The sequence below is a fragment of the Pelodiscus sinensis genome, chromosome 3 (assembly GCF_049634645.1).
Source record: "Pelodiscus sinensis isolate JC-2024 chromosome 3, ASM4963464v1, whole genome shotgun sequence".
NCBI classification, from domain to species: domain Eukaryota; kingdom Metazoa; phylum Chordata; order Testudines; family Trionychidae; genus Pelodiscus; species Pelodiscus sinensis.
The window spans coordinates 103448863-103473171 of NC_134713.1; the positions used below are offsets into that span (position 1 = coordinate 103448863).

At 44.8% G+C, this 24309-nt stretch overlaps 1 protein-coding gene across 4 annotated transcripts in view; it reads right to left on the minus strand.

Annotated features, from left to right (window-relative positions):
- SHPRH (SNF2 histone linker PHD RING helicase) overlaps positions 1-24089 on the minus strand; it is a 99379-nt gene extending 75290 nt beyond the window's left edge. The window contains exons 1-6 of one of the 4 annotated variants that reach the window (XM_075924373.1): positions 23871-24087; positions 13700-14362; positions 13159-13288; positions 10093-10311; positions 3449-3527; positions 2687-2837 (exon numbers count right to left, since the gene is read on the minus strand). In XM_075924373.1, coding sequence (XP_075780488.1) covers positions 2687-2837; positions 3449-3527; positions 10093-10311; positions 13159-13288; positions 13700-14332 — 1212 coding nt within the window. In that variant the 5' untranslated portion in view covers positions 14333-14362; positions 23871-24087. Of the gene's footprint in view, positions 1-2686; positions 2838-3448; positions 3528-10092; positions 10312-13158; positions 13289-13699; positions 14363-16993; positions 17286-23870 lie in introns of those variants that run through there. The other 3 variants (XM_075924374.1, XM_075924375.1, XM_075924376.1) reach the window with 3 other exon arrangements.
- Positions 24090-24309: the final 220 nt, after the last annotated feature.

The following is a 24309-nucleotide window of genomic DNA, read 5'->3' on the forward strand; positions in this document are numbered from 1 at the left end:
CTCCCTTTTCATATAATTACTATAATAAACAGTATAGGACATAGCATATAACGGGGGTCGGCAACCTATGGCTCACATGGGAGCCAGATATGGCTCTTTTGAAGCTCGAACCCAGCCCCTATTTGCTCTCCCCAGCAGCAGGCAGCCCATGCTGGTGCTACAGCAGGCTGTAGCAAAACACCCTCCTCTGGCTGGATCAGGCCCAGGAAGCCTCCCCTGCTTGCCCTGATCCCACGCACAACACAGAAAAGCTGCTATGGGAGCCCTTTGTTTTTCACTCTGTGAGCGGACCGGGAATAGGGGTGCCTCATGGTTGCTCCCCAGCACAATCCCATTAGCTGTTTTTGGCCAACGGCAGCTGCTGATTTCAAGAACAGGCGGCATGGGAACCACTGATCATCACTCCCCTCAGGCTTTTAGTCACTGAGCACCTGGCCAGGCAGCCTGTGAGGGCAGGGCAGGCTCCTGCTGGAGAAATGTACTGAGCTGCAAGTTTCACTAGTAAATGTCCTGGCCAAAACCAGCCTCTGGCATCACAGCCTTTCCCACCCCCAGCCCTCTGAACCCCCTCCACGCACCCCAGATTCTGCACCCCCATCCCTATCCCACTCACTGGCAGCTCTGTCCCACACACTGGCTCTCTCATTTTTGGACCCACCCCAGAGCCTGGGTGGGGGACACAAAATCCACTAACCCTGGAACCTCAGAAGAGTTAACCTGGCCAGAAACCTTGTACCTCAGTCCTCCCTCTCCTTCTCCTCTCCTCTCCCCACCCCGCGGAGCTGGAGTACCAGGGGAATGAGGTGTCTCAGTTGAGGGTCACATCAGTGAGGGTTGGAGGTTTCTGGAGGAGTTGTTTTTTTGCTTCTCACTTATGTGGTCCCCAACTGATTTTTCTATGGGGCAGTGGCCCCCGACCCAAAAAAGGTTCCCCATCCCTGCCACAAATAAAGAGAATGTTAAAACCTTTTGTGTTAGACAAAATATTTTACTTATTTAAAAATGAAGCCTGGCCAACAAGCCCCCAGTTGGGGCCCAGCCCCCATCTGGCTGCAGCATCATAACACTCCTGCATCCCCCCACACCCCTACCCTAAGACCCTCTTATCCCCACATCCCTGTATCCCCACATTCCCAGTCCCCTGCCATAAAACTCCTGCATCACCCACACACCCCAAACCTGTTCTTGGAACCCTTTATACACCCGATCCAAACTCCTGCACCCCCACATTCCCAGCCCCCCCCCGCCATAAGATGGGCAGAAAACAGCCTGAATGTGTGTATGAAGAGTTATGATGTAAACTTCAAAGAGATGTGTGAAAAGATGCAGCAGCAGAAGTCCCATTAAATAAAGTCCGTGAGTACATTTCATTTATGCTATTATTAATCAACACGTCAATTATCAATATTAAGTTGTATATTTTCAGTCATGCAAATGAGCATTCTTATATGGCTTATTCTGAATTTTGATGTAGTTTGGCTCTTTGGTTTGAATAGGTTGCTGATCCCTGGTATATAACCTTGAGACTGTTAATTTTTGTCACAATAAAAACAGAGCATTTAATCCTACTCTTTGCTTTCTGTCTCCTAGCGGGATTGCCTCTCAACGAGTAGCCTCTTGTATGGAACTTTGTTAAAAGTCTTTAGGAAATCTAAATAAAGTAATGACCATTAGCGCTACTTTAGACTGCTATTATATCATGATCTTTCAAGCTCTATTTTATCATATTTCAGTTGTCAAGGTCCACATGTAAAGTTTACTGGTCTGTAACTCCCCAGATCATCCTTGGAGCCTATTGTAAATATAGGTTCAACATTTGCTACTCTCCAGTTCTTAGGAGAAACAGTGGCCGTTTTTAATTAGAAATTGCATATTTGAATTAACATCTCCATCATTTCATACACCTAAGTTCTTTCCAGAATCTTGGACCTTATAACTGTCTGCTTTTTAAAGTGAGAGACAAGGTGGGTGATATAATATTTTTTATCGGACCAACTTCTGTTGGTGAGAGAGCTGTGTGTGGCGCAAAAGCTTGCCTCTCTCACCAACAGTTTGCTTTAGTGAGTCTTTTTCTGACACCACAATCTCTAAAACTACATCATTTTTACTAGCAGAAAAGAGCAGATCTAGAGCAAAAATCACCTAATATTTTCAAGAGCGAAGACCAATAATAAAAAAAATTAGTTTTCCAAGTGCCCCGTCTTCCTTAATTGTTCCTTTGAACTTAATTGTTCCATTGGTGTTTTGCAGATTTCCAGTCTCTGATATATATTTAATTAATCTCTCGGTTTTAAAAAATACATATACTTTATGTTACTTAGTTCAAGATCCATTTTGGCTGTAATTTATGCTCCTGTCAATTGGCTTCACTTTACAAAAGTCAGCTTTCCAAAGTCTGAAAGATTTCTGTTTAGACTGAATAAACTGTTGTAATTTTCTGAGACTGAGACTTTGTTCTTACATAAATGACAAACAGTATAAACTGCTCCTCATAATATTTTGTACTGTTCTCGTATTCAAATCACCCAAGTCCACGTGCTAACAAAGACTGTGTCTTTCATTTGCACAGTAATTTAACAGCTTTCATTACAGATTTTGCCACACAAAAAAGAGGTAGCCAAATAGCAGAAACATGCCTACTAGAAGTACCCTTCGCCCCCTCAAAAAAGTACTATAGTTCTCTCACCTCAGGTAGCATCAGATCATCCTGTTTAACGTCTTGTCGGGTGTGTGTCAGAATAAGAGCCAGTACCTCTACTGTCTTTCCAAGACCCATCTCATCTGCCAGGATTCCTCCAGGCCACGGAGGCCCTGCAATTGGGTGTTCACGGATAATGCTAAACCCAAACAAAACTTAACAAGTTACAAACTAATGCGACTAGTAGACTAGCATGTGTTCAAAGCAGCAGAGATAATAAATAATTTCTGCAGGTTACATATATAGATAAATATGCATCTGTGCTAAAGAAAACTGCATTGGTGGCTACGTTTAACACATTACAAAACAGCAATTTACATAGTTTTCAAACAGTGAAGACAAACAAAAACTCCATAAAGCAACTTTGCACTGCAGTACACAAACTGATATTTACTTCTCACAAAGTTTTTAATTTGTTAAAGTAATACAAGTTATCATTTTCATCTATTTTGTTGTACAAGGTCAATAGAAAAATAAAAGATTATATTGTCTCTTTGCTGTAACCTTTTTAAACTTCAAAACACAAAACCGAAGGGCTGTAACATTAATTACACTTTCTACACAACACACCTTTTTTCTTCTTTCATATTAAATATCCTATAACTCTATTCTGCATTTACTAACTAAAAAGGCACAGTTATTTATCAAACACTCTTCATGTAAAGCTTTCTAATTAAATATTCATAAATTAGCTTGCTTAGGTGTTGCCAGGAAAAAGTGTTCCCTCTAAAAAATAAAATCAAACCTCACCAGCCAGTAAATGGATTATAGTAGAGTTTTAATCCATCTTGAGTGATGACCTCTCGCCATAGAAAGTGTAGTGTATTTTCTACAGAGAAAAAGACCACATGAATATTATATGATTTTTTTCTGTCAATAATACAGCGCTTAGAACTGCTAAGCATTTTTATGACATTTAAAGACAAAAAGTAACCACCAAAAACTGGAATTAGCTTGTCTATAATTGGAAGCTCTTTGACATGTGGTCCCTATCTATACTATACACGTGAGTGTATGTGCACACCATAAACCCAAGTCCAGAAATTCTAACAAGCAATGTCTTCTGCCCCACATATGCACAGTAACTCTCCTCATGTTCCAGACTGAGGGTGGGTAATGGGCGGAGTGGTCACCTACTGACTCTCTGAGCCTTGGTGGGCAGCACCTGACCGGAAGCTAGGAGGCGGGGCCAGGGATATAAAAGGCCTGCCAGAGATGCCAGTCAGGTCCCAGCGACCAAGGAAGCCAGAAGCCTCCCTATCACACCCAAGCGAGGAGTTGGAAGCTGAGGACTGGCCAGGGCAACAAGGGCCTCTACTGGAGGACTGCTCAGAGTTGCTTACCTGGCCGGAGGTTCTGGATCAGCGGTGCCCAGAGGACCTGGATGGGACCCAGGTACAGCCCAGAGGGAAAATTGGAAATAGCCCAGGGGTAGAATCATAGAATAATAGGACTGGAAGGGACCTCAAAAGGGCATCGAGTCCAGCCCCCCGCCCTCAAGGCAGGACAAAGCTCCGTCTACACCATCCCTGACAGATGTCTATCTAACCTGTTCTTAAATATCTCCAGAGAGGGAGATTCCACCACCTCCCTTGGCAATTTATTCCAATATTTGACCACCCTGACAGTTAGGAATTTTTTCCTAATGTCCAATCTAAACCTCCCTTGCTGCACGTTAAGCCCATTACTCCTTGTCCTGTCCTCAGAAACCAAGAGGAACAAATTTTCTCCTTCCTCCTTGTGACACCCTTTTAGATATTTGAAAACCGTTATCATGTCCCCCCTTAATCTTCTTTTTTCCAAATTAAACAAGCCCACTTCATGAAGCCTGGCTTCATAGGTCATGTTCTCTAGACCTTTAATCATTCTTGTCGCTCTTCTTTGTACCCTTTCCAATTTCTCCACATCTTTCTTGAAATGTGGTGCCCAGAACTGGACACAGTAACTCCAGCTGAGGCCTAACTAGTGCAGAGTAGAGCGGCAGAATGACTTCACGAGTTTTGCTTACAACACACCTGTTGATACAACCTAGAATCATATTTGCTTTTTTTGCAACAGCATCACACTGTTGACTCATATTCAACTTGTGGTCCACTATGACCCCTAGATCCTTTTCCGCCATGCTCCTTCCTAGACAGTTGCTTCCCATCTTGTATGTATGGAACTGATTGTTCCTTCCTAAGTGGAGCACTTTGCATTTCTCTTCATTAAACTTCATCCTGTTTACCTCTGACCATTTCTCTAACTTGCTAAGGTCATTTTGAATTATGTCCCTATCCTCCAAAGAAGTTGCAACCCCACCCAGTTTGGTATCATCTGCAAACTTAATAAGCGTACTCTCTATCCCAATATCTACATCATTGATGAAGATATTGAACAGTACGGGTCCCAAAACAGACCCTTGAGGAACTCCACTTGTTATCCCTTTCCAGCAGGATTTAGCACCATTAACAACAACTCTCTAACAACGGTTATCCAGCCAATTATGCACCCACCTTATCGTGGCCCTATCTAAGTTATATTTGCCTAGTTTATCAATAAGAATATCATGTGAGACCGTATCAAATGCCTTACTAAAGTCTAGGTATATGACATCCACCGCTTCTCCCTTATCCACAAGGCTCGTTATCCTATCAAAGAAAGCTATCAGATTAGTTTGGCATGACTTGTTCTTCACAAACCCATGCTGGCTATTCCCTATCACTTTATTACCTTCCAAGTGTTTGCATATGATTTCCTTAATTACCTGCTCCATTATGTTCCCTGGGACAGTCGTTAAACTGACCGGTCTGTAGTTTCCTGGGTTGTTCTTATTCCCCTGTTTATAGATGGGCACAATATTTGCCCTTTTCCAGTCTTCTGGAATCTCCCCTGTCTCCCATGATTTTTCAAAAATCATAGCTAAAGGCTCAGATACCTCCTCTATCAGCTCCTTGAGTATCCTGGGATGCATTTCATCAGGACCTGGTGACTTGCTGGCATCTAACTTTCCTAAGTGATTTTTAACTTGTTCTTTGTGTATCCTATCTTCTGAACTTACCCTCTCTCTGCTTGTATTCACTACTTTAGGCACACCTCCAGACTTCTCGGTGAAGACCGAAACAAAGAAATCATTGAGCATCGCTGCCATTTCCAAGTTTCCTGTTACTGCTTCTCCCACCTCACTAAGCAGTGGGCCTACCCTGTCCTTGGTCTTCCTTTTGCTTCTAATGTATTTATAAAAGGTCTTCTTGTTTCCCTTTATGCCTGTAGCTAGTTTGATCTCATTTTGTGCCTTTGCCTTTCTAATCTTGCCCCTGCATTCCCGTGTTGCTTGCCTATATTCATCCTTTGTTATTTGTCCTAGTTTCCATTGTTTATAGGACTCCTTTTTTATTTTGAGATCATGCAAGATCTCCTTGTTAAGCCAAGCTGGTCTTTTGCCATATTTTCTATCTTTCCTACACAGCGGAATTGTTTGCTTTTGGGCCCTTAACAACGTCCCTTTGAAATACTTCCAACTCTCCTCAGTTGTTTTTCCCTTCAGTCTTGCTTCCCATGGGACCTTACCTACAAGTTCTCTGAGCTTATCAAAATCTGCCTTCCTGAAATCCATTACCTCAATTGTGCTGGTCTCCCTTCTACCTTTCGTTAAGATCATGAACTCTGTTATTTCATGGTCACTGTCCCCTATACTGTCTTCCACTTTCAAGTTCTCAACTAGTTCCTCCCTATTTGTTAAAACCAAATCCAGAACAGCTTCTCCTCTGGTAGCTTTTTCAACCTTCTGAAACAGAAAGTTGTCTCCAATGCAGTCCAGAAACTTATTGGATAGCCTGTGCCCCGCTGTGTTAGTTTCCCAACATATGTCTGGATAGTTGAAGTCCCCCATCACCACCAAATCTTGGGCTTTGGATAGTTTTGTTAATTGTTTAAAAAAGGCCTCATCCACCTCTTCCACCTGGCTAGGTGGCCTGTAGTAGACTCCTAGCATGATATCACCCTCGTTTTTTACCCCTTTTAGCTTAACCCAGAGACTCTCTACACAGCTATCTCCTACGTTCATCTCCACTTCAGTCCAAGTGTGTACATTTTTAATATACAAGGCAACTCCTCCTCCCTTTTTTCCCTGTCTGTCCTTCCTGAGCAAGCCGTACCCTTCCATACCAACATTCCAATCATGCGTCCTATCCCACCAGGTTTCTGTAATACCAATGATATCATAGTTGTATTTACTGGTTAGCAATTCCAGTTCTTCCTGCTTATTACCCATACTTCTCGCATTTGTATATAGGCATCTAAGATACTGATTTGATCTTGCCTCCCTGTTGTGCCCTGACCCTCCTTTCTCCTTGCCATTATAGGCCGTAGTCCCCCCCATTTCCAACCCATCTCCCAGTCCCGCACATTCAGCACTTACCTGTGGGCTTTGCTCACCTGTCCCCGTCGAACCTAGTTTAAAGCCCTATGGCAGCCGACCACCATTTGTTTGGGCCAGCACCAGGTCAGCATATTGCGGTATGGAGTCCCGCTGACCTAGAAACAAACTGCACTGCTGCTAGTAGGACCCTGGGCTGGCACGCAGTGGAGTGAGTAGGCCTGCGTCCCCCTGCCACTCCACTCTTGGATGGCAATATCCCTCCTTGGTCTGCTGGACCCCTACCTGAGCAAAGGGACCCAGCTGGGGTTGTTGCAAAGGGTGTTGAACTGTGTGTATGTTTGCCTGCCATCCCGCTCTGAACCAGGGCTTGGGCTTACAAACTGCGTTTTCTCCTGCCCTGCCCCAAGTCAGGACTCGGACACTGAACTATTTGTGTACGTGCCTGCCTCCTCGCCCTGAACCAGGGCCTGGGCAGACAAATTGCTCCTTGTTGCCTGCTCTGAACCAGGGGCTAGGCCTTGAACTAACTGCTTATTTGCCTCCCACCCAACCCTGAACCTGGGACTGGGCATTGAACTATTTGTTTGATTGTCTGCTGTCCTGCCCTGAGCTAGGGTCGGGCCAGAGGACACTCGTGGGTTTTATTGTTGCCCTGCCCTGAATGAGGGCCAGTGCTTACTGACTATGGCTACAGACTGCATGCGAATCTGTGGGCTACCTAAGAGTCAGCAGCCACAGCTGATTCCCCACAAGAATTGAGCGGGGTATCGCATGGCGGAGTGGCAGCCCACTGACACCGAGGGGGAGGAGCCCCTCCCTGAGCCCCATTGGGCTTTAGAGTAGAAGAGGAAATGTGGGCTGATATTTCTTCAGTTCCTCTTCTTATCTCAATTTCAGCAAGATCCAAACAAGAGGAGACAAACGTGAATACTGGAATTCAGACAGAGACCACATATCTTGAAGAAGAAATGGAGGTTATTTGCTTTTAACTGGAAGTTCTTCAAGTTCGGTCTCTATGTGCATTCCATACATGAATGATCGACAATCTGTATTTGGACTAGAGGAGACACACAACTGCAAAGATGCTTGAAGTAGTGCAGTGCCCACAACACTGCATATGCAGCAAAGAACCAAACTAGCATCCAATGTTTTATGAATGGAACTCTAGCTAGCCACTTTGCATATGTCTAATAACAGTACTTCCTACAGCGATGCTGTAGAGCAGTGGCCCCAAGCTGTGAGGCACATCTCCCTGTAGGGGTGCAGAAGAACAACAGGGGTGAGAAGTACAACATAACCTAGGATAGCCCCCTCAGGGGTGTGAAAGGGAATGCCACCCTGCACCACTGCATTCCCAACCCAACTCTGGCCACAGCTCTGCTCTGCCTACAGCCCCAGCTACACTCCATCCCCTGATCCACCACTGTCCAGCTCCTGCCCCAGCACCAGTTCCACTCTATCCCCAACCACAGATCCATCCTAACACTTGCTCTGACCCCACTCCAGCTCTGCCCTCGTTCACTCCCCACCCAAAGCCAGCTCCATCTCTAGTCCCCGCTCTTCTCCCATATCTAGTTCTGCCTCATCTCTGCTTTCAGCCCAAGTTCCTCTGCTGAGATAATTGTACAGTAGTGGAGGGAGGGCACAGACAGATTCCATTACTGGTAACAGGGGTGAGGGGCATCTGGAAAAATTTGGACACCACTATTGTACAAGCAGCTTGTACTCTTGTGATGGAGAGATATGTACCAATTGATAGCTCATAATGATGTACCCAGAAATCTATTCAGAGATTCTCTGGAAGGATAGCTTGTTCTTGCAACCTTTCTGCTATGTCCATAAATAACCCTGGTTATTTTCTGATCCATTTGGTCCTCTGTGGCTAGAATATGAAGGTACATTTGACATTGAATGAAGTCTCTTCTCTTCAGCAGCAGTATGGGGTTTCAGGAAGAAAACAAATTAAGTACATAGTTTGGTTGTCATGAAACTCAAAACAACTTTGGAGAGGAATTTAGGATGAAAGCAACAGAAGACCTTTCCCTTGTGCAAAGCAGTACATGGTAGGTCTGCCATGAAGGCTCCCATCTAACTCACACTTCTAGCTCAGGTAACAGCAACTAAAAATGCAACCTTCATGGACAGTTGGGACACAGAGAATCTTTACAAGGAAAAGATATATCTTTCTCTACCCTGTCATGTAAAAGGCCGTATGGAGCCACTATCTGATATTAGCTGGACACGCAAAGAATGAATGGGTAGAAGAAAAGCCCTGCTTGCCAAGCAGACTGTCCACAGGAGTAGTCTGGCCTCTTGTGAATCCAGGTACCTTGTATAATATGGTTATTTCTGTGAGCACGCCACCCCAAAAGGGATGCATCTGTTACAATGGTGACAGGGGCAAGAATGATGAAAGGGACATCTACTCTTACTTGATCCAGGTTCAACCAGCAGGTGAAAGAAGCAATAGCGGAAATAGTCACTTTGGCATTGGTGTGATCCATAACTGGTATAGATTTACAGGAGTCAAGCCTGTAGACAGTGTAGATGAAGCCTAGTGAATAGTATCATAAGAGCAGAACGTCATGTTTCCTAGAAGAGAAATGCATACCTTGACCAGAGTCTTTGGTCTACAAGAAGTCTGTGCTATCAGATTGTTCATTAACTGAAATCTTCCCATGGGGAAGAAAGCTCTTGCCCCCATAAAGCTCATCATCTGTGAGAGAGTGTGACGGGGTGGCGCAACCCCACACTAACCGCGCCGCCCCCCCAGAGGGCCAGGGGGATGCGGAGCGGGTTTCCCCACCGTGAGGGTCAGCATGGTTCGGGTGCCAAGGATGCCAGACTAGAGAGGTTCAACCTGAATAATTTTCATTAATAATAAAAGCTAACCTTCCAATTATTTAATTATTGAGACTATTCTGATAAAATTATGTTAGCTCATGTGCAATGATTTTTGATACTATACTGTTCATTTATTTTGAGAAGTGCTTTAATTAAGATCTGCATTTGTTGTCCAGAGCCATGTACTTGCCACTGGTAGGGTTGTTTCTGAAATTCTCCCGATGCAACATCCAGTTCACAGCCTCACTTTGGTATGGCCTGAGAATAGGAATCAATGCAGAGTGCTGTACGTCTTTCCTCAAAAGCTGGATTTCCTGCTGATGTGTGTGCCTTACAAAGTCATACAGCTCTTCAATATTTTGTCGTTCCAACTCTCTGTCAGATTCTTCCTCATCCTCTTCCAGCACATCTGCATATATGAAAGAAGGCTATTCGTTATTATCTTTGCCTCATCTTTATTAGCCACTAGAAACACCTCAATAAAATAAGCTTACTTTTATTGCTACATGTTTAGTTAATATATGAAAATAGTTAAGTACTACTTCTATCAAGAGTATGAACTGAGTATTTTAGCTGATTGTTCCACGGGAGTGGGGGGAGTGGCAGTAGTAGTCAAAGATGGGAACTGAAATTCTTAAATCTTAACACTGTGTTCCCTCAGCCTCCTGAGCAAGGGAAGGGAAGAGAGAAGAGAAACGCTCTGCCTGAGTCAAATATGACAGAAAATGCTTCCCTCGTCCACATAGAGGTGACTACACTTTCCTTCATGTTATTATAAACATTGTTCTAATGGCAAACCTAAAAAACACAAATGGGAAAAGTGCATGACAAAACACTCTGCTTTCTGAAGCACAAAACTAGAAAAGTATCAAAAATTACACAGAACTGAACTCCAAGGAAACATGCACTAATCAGGACCACAATGTCAAATGATTAAATCAGCCTGGCTTTATTATTTCAACTAAACTAGACTGATTAATATCATCAACTAAGGATTAGTCTTTAGTTTCTAAGTCATAACTGGAGGGACTTGTTTTGTTTCAATTGTTTTTAATAAATATTTTTCTAGATATTTCAGGCTACCATTGAAATGTCAGCCTGTCAATAAAACTGATATAGATGCACTGTAACATTCAGAAATGCTTGCTTCAGAATAGGGCCAGAATGGTGCAGAATAAAAATAATCTTATTTAAGAGATAATTGTTGTCTTAAATTTGCTTACTACATCTTTTGCTTTGCTAAGTGAAATGCATTTTTCCTAAAACAAAAATGCTAGCAAACATTCTTGAATATCTGAAAATAAACAGTATGTAAATTCATGAATTTCACATATACATGCAATATGAATTTGAGTGAGTAAACAATTTCAAATTCTCTTTTTTTTTAATTATGAAACATTCTCTCATGATGACAATTGAGAATCCAATACTAGTGTGAGTATACCCTTGGGAAATCTCAAATGTGAAGATAATTTGCATCACTAGATTGTAAATACTCCCTAACCCTTAATTAATTTAAGTTGTTATATCCAATTTATTACCAAGAATTAGGCCTAATTAGTGGTGCAAGTATTTCATATGCTTCTGAGCCATATAAGGAAGATAAATAATCAGAATTCAGTATGATAAATGTTTCAGGATTTTCCGCTCTCCTTTCTGAGGGAAAAAATGCTTTCTGATATTCCGGTCCTATTTGTTCAGAAGGCATAATAAACATTTTGCTATTTTCCAGTTCTCAAAAAGCACTTCTGTAAAATTAGCAAGAGTACCATTACAAGTTCTTTCTGCAGATGTATCATCTCTCATCATTCATGACACATATAATTAATCAAAGAACCAAAGGTCATGAAGAGAAGAAATTCTTTAATTGCTTATATAAATCAATGCTAGGAATCTTTGTAACAAACATGATGCTCATTCAAGCAAAAATTGGATCTGGTTGGTTTTACTGAAACCTGGTGGGACAATTCCAATTCTCATGACTGTAATGTTAAAATCAGGGTTAAAAACTAATTAGGAAGGATTGAGTGAGCAAAGGGGAGAAGTAGCACTCTGATTTCTGAATCACTGACAACTCAAAGGAAAATTATCTTAAATGCTAATAGATAAAGCACAAAATTGGATATTAGTCCATGTCTGCTACAAGCTCCTAAATCACATTAGGGAACATGACGACTGTCTCAATACTATCTATGCAATGTAGAAAAAAAAAGCTCTGTGATAACAGGAACCTCAATCTGAGTGACATATGCTGGGGAACCTCAAGCTGTCAGTATTCAAACATTCTTGAAATGCTGCCTTAAAGTAAATGGAGAAAAAATATTTTTTCTTGACACACAGGTAGGGTTGCCAGATGGTTAAAACAAAAATACCAAACAACCGCACCCCTTCCCCCCCAAAAAAACTGGAAAAAATTCTGTTGAAGAAAATAAAAGGGGGGTGAGACCAAAGTTGTTGAGGGGGGAAAAAAAAGGATTCCAAGACCTATTAAGCAAAAAATATATATATAAATAAAACAGCATTAAAACAGCATGTCCCCTTTAAGAGTGAGTGGAGGGATAGGAACAGGGGAGCGGTTGAGTCTGCTTCCCCTTGGTCTTTTTGCTGGCAGCCATTTTGTGCCAGCAGCCGTGCGGAACCAGGTAAGCATGGGGACTGTGGTCAGGGGGCTGGGGGTGTTGGGAGCTTGGGGGGGCAGAGGGGAGTCAGAGAGGAGGCCAGGTGCTGAGTGTTTGTAGGGTTGCCAAGTGCCCGGCATTTTCGCCTCCTGGCTGAGGGGAAAAAAAAAATCAGAAAATTCCGGACATCTTAGGTGTCCAGTATTTTCTGAATTTTTTTTACCAGACAGGAAGTGAAAATGCCAGAATACTGGACACCTGGCAACCCTACACACAGGGCAGGACATGTGCTGTGACTATCATTGTGGCCCACAGGGCTTCCAAAGTTGAGTAGCCCTGGTTTAGATAAAACAAATTCTGCATTAATTCTGCATTTTGACAGGGAGTTAGACTAGATGACCCTTGCAGACACTGGACTGGGACCATATTCCATTGATATCAGTGGGGATAGCTTTTCCCATCTCAGAAAAGTGTTATGAAGATACATTAACCCTCCTCCTGAGAGTAAATATTTAAGGTGACAATTATATATTTAGGGACAAAGACAATTGTCACAGCAGACAAAAAAAGTTGTATAATTATTGTCTTTTCCTTAAAAATATCATTGAACCAACTGCATGATAGTTAGATTATTTTACCTGGAATTATAAAGTTGTAGTATTTTTCCATTAGTTTCTGAATCAGCTGATTGGCCTTTTTTATTCGCCCACCTCCATCACTAAGAAACTCTGGTTTGCTTAAACCAGCTTCCAAAAGGTAAATTCCAACCTGTGAGACATATTTGCAAGAAAGTAAAATCGCTTTAGAGAACAAAACAAAAACGAACAATGCTTACAAGTTAGAAAGCCACATTTGCCAAAGCTTGAAAACTGTTAACTATGGCTATACTCTTAACACCATGAAAAAATTTAGCATGCCATACTTAGGAAAATCAGATGATTTCTAAATGCATTTTAAGTGAACTTGATGTGTAATGATTAATGGTGATTATTCCAAAAACACTGAAAACACGTATGCAGGGAACTGCTGAAGAGTACACTTTGAACTGTATTTTAGAAAGGTGTTGTGGGCCTCAAGCTTGTCAAATGTTCACCTAATTTTCTATTTTATGGTACCAAACACAAAATGAGCTATTTTTATTTGAAAATCCCTTTTTAAATAAACTGAATGAGCAAATACCTTTAAAGCTTGATCCTCTCTAGGCCTCTGATAAAGCCCAATTACCTTCTTCTTTTGCAACCACCTCAAATCTTCTAACATTTCACCACTGATAGATGATTCCACCAATATGCCCTCTTTATAACCACCTAGGCTTTCTTTTTCCTCATCACCCTCTTCTCCACTTCTTGCATGAACACAGATTTGCAGCTGATCACCAGAATCTGTTCTCATCAAAGTAAAACTCCTTTTATGGATCTTCTCAATAACAATTTTCTCAGGGAAAAGCAGCAGAACAAACTCTCCAAGCAAAGCTTTCCAAGAACTGTCTGACTGGTAAGGCGAGACTACAAAATTCAGTTGTACAGATGTAGAGGTCAGGATGGAGCAGGAATCTTCTCCTTCATCTGTTAAGGAACTCACAGACTTTGAACCTCTGTTTTCTTTGTAAATCAGTCCTTCATCAATGCTATCATCATCTATAATAAAGGATGCAGAAGAGGTGCTTGGACCTGGAACAGATTGGCCGTCTTTCATGTCATCATCCAGTATTATCTCCTCATTTCTTCGGTCTTCATGCATATTCCAACAGAGCTGTTTCTTTTTCTCCTCGTCCATCCTCAGTGGAGGCGCACGCTTTCGACGACTACTCATCTTGGTATTTTCCTAGCAGTCTCGCAATGTCTGAAAAATGGACTAATATTAGTCAACAGCAGATAACTAATTCGATACCCACAAAGATCTTTTACTGTGCTATAACTGAAGAGTTTGTGAAGGTCATTAATTGCAACTCTGTTCATTAGGGATGCTTGCAGATAGCTCAAAGTGTATATTCAGTTTTTATAAATAACACTTGGCTCCTGCCCCAAGAAGTCACACAAACAAAGCCATATAAAAAGATGAGTCTTGTGATGTTTTTAAGAGATCAATTGCTTTTTTTTTAATTAGAGAAACTCATTTGTTTTTTCTGCTTAATTCAGCCAACACTCATTTTTTTTCAAATGAAGTTAACACAAGGAGGACTTTTTCCTTTTGAACAAATTGTTTCTTGGAAGTTATAATTAATCATTAAATAAGACACCTGCAAAGTGAAAGAAGAAAGGTACACAAGAAGATTGAAAAATCCAGTCTCCTGCAGTAAGCAGGAAGCTTTCCCCAGCAAATGTGGAGCCTGCTGCCGCTACTAGTTTTGCCAAGCAGCAACAGATTGAAATTAAGAAGACTGGCCAGTTTCAGTGCTATTATTTGGAATCTCATGGGGTAGCTGTGAAAGCATCAGAGATCATATTAATTTCACATAGCTGATGCTGAAGAAAACAATGAGCAGCAGCTAAGGAAAGTGCTAGAGTTATCCTTTGAAAGCAGAGGCCAGTCCACCTGCAGCAGTCTGTTGTTTCCATAAAAGGAGAAGAGACAAAACGATTCAAATATTTTCAAGCACCCAGATGGAGTTTCAAATTTATCTAGCCATGTACTAGCCAGAAGATGACATAATGTAATAAATGATTTGGAGCCTGAGCTTTTAAGTGTGCTGTTATCCATGGACATCCCTGATGATGTCCATCCTACTCTTAATACTAACCACTGGCTAGCAGCTTTATTTCCAAGGCCTGGGAATATGCCTTTCTTGAAGCATCTTGCACAGTAGACCTTAGCAGTTCATGGTGCAATTAGGCCCAGATTCAGCTAAAAATTTAGTTATATGTGTATCTTTAAGAACACCAGTAGACCCAATGACTTCAGTGGAAGTACCCAAGATGCTTACAAGATATACATATGCTTACGTGCTTTTCTGAATCTGGACTTTGAATCACAGAGGTTATTTTACACGTAATCCTACTAGTCAGTAACACACATATGGTAAATACATTACATGGAAAATGGGAAACATTAAGGTCATAATAAATGCAATACGTTCTGAGAAGTTAACAACTATATATTCAAGAAGTTATTGTCAAAAATTTGATTTTCAAAAAAGATAGATTTATATTAGCTTAGCAAAACACTAGAGCTCATCAAAAGGTTCAAAATAACTATGTTATACAATTTCATTTGCTAGGAATGATGGGCCAAATTAACAGATCTATACTTCCTGTTTTGAAATTGTTACTGAAATACAAAAGGATAGAAGCAGATACACTAAAATACTCCATATATAATCAAAGGCCCCAAGACTATGGAAAAGTTCGCTCTAGAATGACCTAGAAAATTTCCTGAAACTCTTGAAGATCTTTAAAAGGGTCCTGAGAAGGGAATATTTCTCTTCTTGTATCTCACAGTAAAAAACATACAGGCCTGACATGCAATATCCCCAACATTTGTCTTAATCTAATAATAAAACTCAATGGCTGTGTCTACACTGGCATGAATTTCTGGAACTGCTTAAAACGGAATACTATTCCGTTTTCAGTTTTTCCGGAAAAGGAGCGTCTACATTGGCAGGCTGCTTTTCCAGAAAAGCCCTTTTTCCAGAAAAGCGTCTGTGGCCAATGTAGACGCGCTTTTCCGGAAAAGAGCCCCGATCGCCATTTTTGCAATCGGGGCTTTTTTCCGGAAAAGACTTCTGGGCTGTCTACACTGGCCCTTTTCCGGAACAGTGATCCGGAATAAGGACTTATGCTCGAGCAGGAGCAGAATAGTTTTTCCGGAATAGCGGCTGATTTTGTACAGTAGAGCATCGTTGCTATTCCGGAAATTCAAGGGCCAGTGTAGACAGCTCGCAGCTTATTCCGGAAAAGCGGCTGATTTACTGGAATAAGTGGCCCAGTGTAGACACAGCCAATAGCGTTTACTGGCATTCACATACAGGAAGTTAGCTCTAAGCTGTTTGTAGACTTGCTCACTTTGATTGCATTGGCCACATTTTATTAGCCTCTTCTAAACAGATTCTCACTGCAGTTTCTGATCATTCAGTATTCACAGTAGCACCACAAAGAGCTACAAAAACATACTACCATTTAGTTGGGAGTTTGATGGGTTTCATAATTGATTTGTATGAAAGGAGCAAGTGAAACAGAATAACACTATAAGACAGTGGTCCCCAGCGAGGTGCCTGTGGATGCCATGGCGCCTGACAGGGCATTTATGTGCGCCCGCCGAAACATCTGGGCTGGTCCTGCCCCGGCGCGCAGCACATGAGTGGTGCTGGCCCCGGGCGCGTGGGTGGCCCCTACCCCCAGCACATGGTACATGCGAGGCACCAGCCCTGGGCGCAGAGCGTGTGGGCTGCCCCTACCCCGGGCGCACGGAACATGCCCCTACCCCGGGCGCGTGAGCAACCTCGGCCCCGGGCATGCGGCGCATGCGTGGCCCCACCTCTGGAAGCACGGCACATGAGCAGCCCCGCCCTCGGACGCCCGGCAAGTGAGCGGCCCCGTCCCCAGGCGCTGGGTGAGCGGCCCCGTCCCCGGGCGCCCGGCAGCCACGAAAGGTTGGGGACCACTACTATAAGAGAACAGAAGGAAACAACTTATTTTTTACAAGCATCAAATTATCACCTCACAGCACTGCTCTTAAACTAGTGATTCTAAAATTTCAATTAACTGGCTAATCGAATGGTTGATGCAATTTGCATTGACTATTTGATTAGTCTATAAGGGTGCTTCCACCTTTGAAGTGTAGCAACAGTCCCACGCTGGCCCTGTGCTCCCTGTGGTGTTTCAAAGCGGCAGCGCCGCAGGGAGTCCGGGGTCAGTCAGGAACTCCAGGTTCCCTGTGGCGCTGCCGCTTTGAAACGCCATGTGCAACCCAGGGCCAGCTGGGGAGTCCCATCTGGCCCCGAGCTGCATGCGGTGTTTCAAAGTGGCAGACCTTGGGCTTCACGTGGCACTGCCGCTTTGAAGCACCCCTTTCTCTCGACCTCCTAGCTACTACTTTCTGATAGAGGGAGCAAGGGACAGGAAAGTGAGTAGTCAACTAGCATGTCGACTATCCGATAAGCATTTCCCTATCTTAAACTTGATGGCTCATGGTAAAATTCTATGTGCAACTATATCTGAATCCTTCTCAGAACATAAAACATTACTTAGAGCACAAATATTCTTCCAAACCTGTATAAAATGGTTAACTTGTTGGCTGTGTCTAGACTGGCAAGTTTTTCCGCAAAATCATCTGCTTTTGCGGAAAAACTTGCCAGCTGTCTACACTGGCCATTTGAATTTCCGCAAGAACACTGACGATCTCATGTAAGATCGTCAGTGTTCTTGCGGAAATACCGTGCTGCTCCCGTTTGGGCAAAAGCCCTCTTGCGCAAATCATTTGCGCAAGAGGGCCAGTATAAACAGCACAGTACTGTTTTCCGCAAAAAAGCCCCGATCGCGAAAATGGCAATTGGGGCTTTTTTGCGGAAAAGCGCGTCTAGATTGTCCACGGACGCTTTTCTGCAAAAAGTGCTTTTGCAGAAAAGCGTCCTGCCAATCTTGACGCGCTTTTCCGAAAATGCTTTTAACGGAAAACTTTTCCGTTAAAAGCATTTCCAGAAAATCATGCCAGTGTAGACGTAGCCGTTGTGTTCCTATAACCTTTTTCTTCCTTTTTACTGGATAGGCTGTTTATCACTCAACACCCACACTAAAGAACCAGAGGACTGCTTTTTGTCTGTCCCTATCCTCTGATCTGTCCAACTTATGTAGGCATACCAGAAGAGTAACTTCTGCTGGCACAGCTCTCAGGGTCATAGGCACTCACCACATCAAGGTGTAGTCACCAGGGAAGGATATGCAAGTATACCTACAAAGAAAATCATGATGTATTTTTGGAAATAATTAAAACTTAACCAATGAGGAAAGACTGAAAAAAATGGGTTTATTTAGTCTGGAGAAGTGAAGATTGAGGGGGACACGATAACAGTCTTCAAGTATGTAAAAGACTGATATAAAGGTGGTGATAAATTGTTCTCCTTAACCACCAAGAATAGACCATGAGTAAATTAACTTAAATTGCTGTAACGGATATTTAGGCTAGCTAGGCTTTAGGAAAATCTTCTAACTGTAAGGATGGTTAGGCACTGGAACAAATTACATAGGGAGGTTTTGGAACCTGTGTCATGGAGATTTTTAAGAACAGTTTAGATAGGGATGATCTACACGGGTTGTCGGGGATGATCTAGAATTGTGGTGTCTAACCAGTTCTGAAGCACTACAGTGGCTACTACTATAGTGAACTAACCACACACAACCAACCAAACAGCCACACGAGGCTAATGGCTAGCATGTTGGACACCACAAATCTAGAAGATAATATATAGACCTGGAAAGTGACCTAGTTAAGTCAGCATCACTATGAAAGGTAGCATGACTGTCTAAATGAATCCGTAGTACTGGGGGAGTGGGAAACACCTACGAATTTTTATGTTCTCTAGTCCAACTTCTATTAAAATCAATGAGAGTCTATTATCACCGAAAGTTGGGGTAGGCTTTTTGTGGGGGACTTAGGCTCACACACTATAGTTAAAACTTTGATTTCAGTATGTGTTCCCCAGGCATTGAACAATAGGAAGATGTGAGTGTTTCTACATTACACTAACTGATATGTTGATATATCAGTAAAAATATCATCACTTACAGTCCACTTAATGTTCCACAGGCTGTACAAAGTAGACTTAGTCTTATCCTCACTTTTCAAGATTATAACCATGAAAAACAAATTTCATATACAGGCAGTCCCCAGGTTACGTACAAGATAGGGATTGTAGGTTTGTTCTTAAGTTGAATTTGTATGTAAGTCGGAACTGGCGTCCAGATTCAGCCGCTGCTGAAACTGACCAGCGGCTGACTACAGGAACCCGAGGCAGAGTTGCTCTGCCCTGGGCTTCCTGGAATCAACCGCTGATCAGTTTCAACAGTGGCTGAATCTGGACGCCTGGGACAGAGCAGCTGGGGCGCTGCCGGGTAGGTCCCCGCAGCGCTGCACCTCAGCACTGCGGGGACCAACCCGGCAGCACCCCAGCTGCTCTACCCCAGGTGTCCCCAAGTCAGCCGCTGCTGAAACTGATCAGCGGCTGATTCCAGGAAGCCCGGGGCAGAGCAACTCTGCCTCGGGCTTCCTGTAGTCAGCCGCTGGTCAGTTTCAGCAGCGGCTGACTTGGGGACGCCTGGGGCAGAGCAGCTGGGGTGCTGCCGGGTTGGTCCAGTAGCACCCCTCCTCGGCGCTACTGGACCAACCCAGCAGCACCCCAGCTGCTCTGCCCCAGGCGTCCTGATTCAGCCGCTGCTGAAACTGACCAGCAGCGGCTGAATCAGGACGCCTGGGGCAGAGCAGCTGGGGTGCTGCTGGGCTGGTCCAGCAGCGCCGAGGAGCGGCGCTGCGGGACCAACCCGGCAGTGCCCCAGCTGCTCTACCCCAGGCGTCGCGAGAAAAGCCTGTTCTGCTGGGGGGCGGGGAGGGCGCGCAAGCTGCGTCCCCCCCCCCGTAGACCAGGGAGATGCGGGTGGCGAGACCGCTGAGACGCACCGCGGTCCCACCCGCATCCTCCGCAGCTTTGCTCCGCATCTCCCTGGTCTGCTGGGGGCGTCCCCCTCCCCCCCCCAGCAGACCAGGGAGACGTGGAGCAAAGATGCGGAGGACGCGGGCAGCGGGACCGCGGTGCGTCTGGGCGGTCCCGCTGCCCGTGTCCTCCAAGGCTTTGCTCCGCGTCTCCCTAGTCTGCGGGGGGGGGGGGGTTCCCCCAGCAGACCAGGGAGACGCGGAGCAGCTTTTCTCGCCCCGGAGGACGCGGGCGGTGGGACCGCAGCGCATCTGGGCGGTCCCGCCGCCTGAGTCCTCCGGGGCAAGAAAAGCCCCGTTCGTAACTACGGATCCGACGTAAGTGAGATCCGCGGAAGTCGGGGACTGCCTGTACCTCAATATTTTACTGTTATACATTTTGTACTTGTTTTTCCTATAAACCCAGCAGCTCTAGCTAATGCTTCACACTCCCTTCAACTAATGTTACCCACATCGCCAAAACAATTCTTTGGGACCTGTGATCCACAAACAGGCTCTAAAGATATAAACAGATATCAGCAGTATCTTTTTTAAATCATGTGAACTGAACTCTCCCATTGTATTTGGTCTCTGTATCATATTTAATTATCATTTTAAGGATCCCACATATCTTTATTTATAAAGTTATACATTTCCCTATGTTTGCTAATACATAGCTGCCCATGCATCCAGCTGACAGGTGGGTGAGAGTAGCTGGGGAGGCAGCTGCCACCTTACACTGCTCTCTAGATGTTATACTGCAGATCTTGCAGCACAGGGTGGCAGCCAGCTCCCCAGGAGTGGGGCCAACAGCCGAGAGCCAGCACACACCAGGAGCCTGCCAGCTTGTAATGAGGAGCCTGCATCACAGGGCAACTGGTTCCCTGCTCAGAGAGGGGCCAGTACCCCAGGAGTGAGGCAGTGTGTACCAAGAGCTACCTTGCACCCACTGGCTCCTGGCTGGTAGGTCCACTCCCAGGGAACCAGCTTCACTGCTGGCTCTGAAATGTAAGACTTATACTGAGGACACTTCACCATCCTTCCCTTCCTAGTCCCATCCATCCAAAAACAGTTAATCAGGTAACCGTTAGGATTTTTATCAGTTACATTGTTATTGTTGTTAATCCTTCTTTATATCCCTCCTGCCAACTGAAATTTAACTCACAATTTGCCTTTCATACAATCAAGGTTTTATAAAGCCTATATTAATCAACCAGTAAGAAATTATTTTTAATCATTAAATGATTCTAATGAAATTAAATTTCAAACACTGCACCACTAAGAACCTGCAAGTGAAACTGATTATCAGTATCAACACTGAGAAAGGTGCAAGTATGGGCGATCTGTAGAGGTAGGGCTGGGGGTAGCAGACCCACCCACTGCCCTGCCCCCGCATCTGAGACCCCGCCCCCACTATGGCAAGTATGTGCTCCATCCCCATGGGGAGGGGAAGACAGGGGAGAAGGCAAGCCTCCCCGGCCCCAAGCACAAGGAAGGGAGGAGACCGAGTGGCCAGGGCTTCCCCAGCCCTGGAGCACTGGACAGGGAGGAGGGCACATGGTTCCAGTCTCGCTGTCCTGGATCACAGGGAAGGCAGTTGCTGGGGGCCTTCGGCAAACGTTCTGGGGGTGGAGTTTGGGTGTAGCTATGTCTGGCGGTTTTGGAAGGCAAAGCCTTCACCCCTGCCTAAGCTACCGGACACCCATGGGTGCAAGCTGTAAGAACAGAATAAACAATGGCAAGCTAATTCCATTTTTAGAATTCTTGTACTTAACATGAACAACAAGGCAATCAAATCCATGGAATTTTACCTGCAAGAACCAGCCGTATACAGGTCATAATTACAAACATAATTAAAGAAATCTGTCTTTTCCAGACATAATTGTAAGTGTCCCTATTTATGATGCAATCATGCCCACAATATAAAGCCCAAATCCTGCACAGAAAAGCACATGGCTAAATCTTTGACAGATTGAGAATTTATTTATTTATTTTTTTACAAAACTAAAGTATTTGTAAGAATTTCTGAATTTGCAAAGATCTTTAAAAGTATGTTATGTCACATTATTTCTTACTTAATTGGGCATAGTTTTTTCCCTCGTGTCATTCTTTAGGAGTGCTCAGATTTCTTAGATCAATGGTCAATGTAGAAGTTTAACCCTTAACTGATAAGCATCAGCTTATCAGTTTCTGTTATGGTTAAACTCTTCTGCCCTGGAGGCGTGCCATGGCTGCTGGCCGGCTCCTTGCATTTCTCTATGAGAGTTATACTGCAGAGTCCGCATCATGTAGCAGTAGCTGGCTCCCCAGGAGCAGGGCCAGCCGAGAGCCAGCACATGCCGGGAGCCTGCCAGCTTATAATGCAAAGCCTGAAGCGCAGAGCAGCTGGCTCCTTGCACGGAGTAGGGTAGTATGTGCCTGGAGCCAACTTACACCCATATCTGTGAACGCCTGAGGATCTGGAGATGATGTCTAGGAATTCCAAAGGGATTCACAATTCCATTAAAATTTTTTTGGGGGTCTTCAAATGAAAGAAAGGTTAGGAACCAGTGTCCTACACTATGTTTTTACATTACTATTGTATGCTCCAATGTCATACATTCTAACATCCGTTTCCAATCTTTCCTGTATTGCTGAAGAGCTATTTGAAACATCAACAGAATATGAAAACAAAAGTTAAGATTTTCTTTTGACTAATAAAATTTCATCTCAGCGTACTATTCCAAATAAAGCTATTAATGTGGAAGGAAATGTATGGTATTCGATAGCTCAAAATACTGCCCAAAGTTCATCAGCTTCTGAAATGCAGTACCAATGTTATTGACATTACAACTTCACTCACTAGTCTTCAATTTTTATTTTTCCTTATTACACATTTACAGCACGAATATGGAGCAAACAGAAGTAGTATTTATAAACACATGCAGACACCCCTTTGCAAATATACACAAACCACACTCCACCCTGAAAGAACTTCTGAAATCCAGCTGTTCTTTGAAGCATTCCAGCTGTGAAGCTCACAGTCCCCACTCTCCAGCATCATATTATACAGTGGGACCTAATTGATCCAGTATAACTGGGATCAGGGCCAGACTATATAAACATAATTCAGATAAACAGATGAAAGAGCAAAAAGTTTCAGCATTGAGTGTGGAGGGTTCTGGGACTCCTGCTGGCTGACCACTCAAGCTCCACCACCCAGGACTGACAGCCTGAGCCTCTCCACCTACGGATGACAGCGTCAGTTTCCCACCTTATATTCCTGGGTGTGTGCCAGTGCTGGTTTGGTTACTCTGGGCAGTCCGATAAGGGAAGCAGGGATCAACGTGGTTCTATGGTACTGCAATGTATTCGGTCACGTCTCACACTGCAAGCCCTTTGGGGGCAGGGACACTTACTTGCCTTTTTTAGCGCACCACACAGCGGTGCACAGCTACAGAAATGAGGGAGACAAGAGCCGCCAGGCTAACTCCGAGCAACGCAGCCCGGCGAAGCCAAAAGGGGGCGGGCGTAGGGGGCGAAGGTCCCATCGCTTCACTGCATGAGAATCACTGGCTCAGCGCAGGGGACACTGGCTGCGCTGGGCTCCGGGCTCAGCCCCACTTGGGGCCTGGCCTAACGCCCTGCGCCTCGCACGGCAGCAGGGAGGAGACGGGCAGACGCGGTGCCGGGTCACGACGCAGACACGGGCAGGGACCTACAGCCCCGGCGCCCCCCTCACTGAACCTACCGATAAATCCGCTCCGGCGCCTCAGCGCCCCGCCCCGGCCGCGTCAGGGCCCTGGGGGCGCCCCCGGCAGGGAGGGGGCGGGGGTGCAGCTCGCGGGCAGCCGCGCTCGCACGAGAACCCGCCGCGCTGCCGGGGTGCTGCTGAGCCGAGGCCACAGTAAACAACGGCCTCCCAGCCCCGCGCGCGCGCGCACTCGCGACAGCACCGGAGCGCGCCCCGCTGGAGGGGGTAGAGGGGTGGAGGGAGCCTCCTGGCCCGCAGAGAGGCTGCGCCGGCGGAAAGACGCGGGCGCATGCGCAGTGGCCACGTGGAGGCCCTTTCCGATTTGCAGGCCGGGGCACAGAGGCGGGCGGCAGGGCGCGGCTGCTGCGGCGCTGGCGGGGAGTGTGGCAGCCGCGCCCTGGCCAGTGCGGGGGGGATTGACCTGGGACAGCCGGAC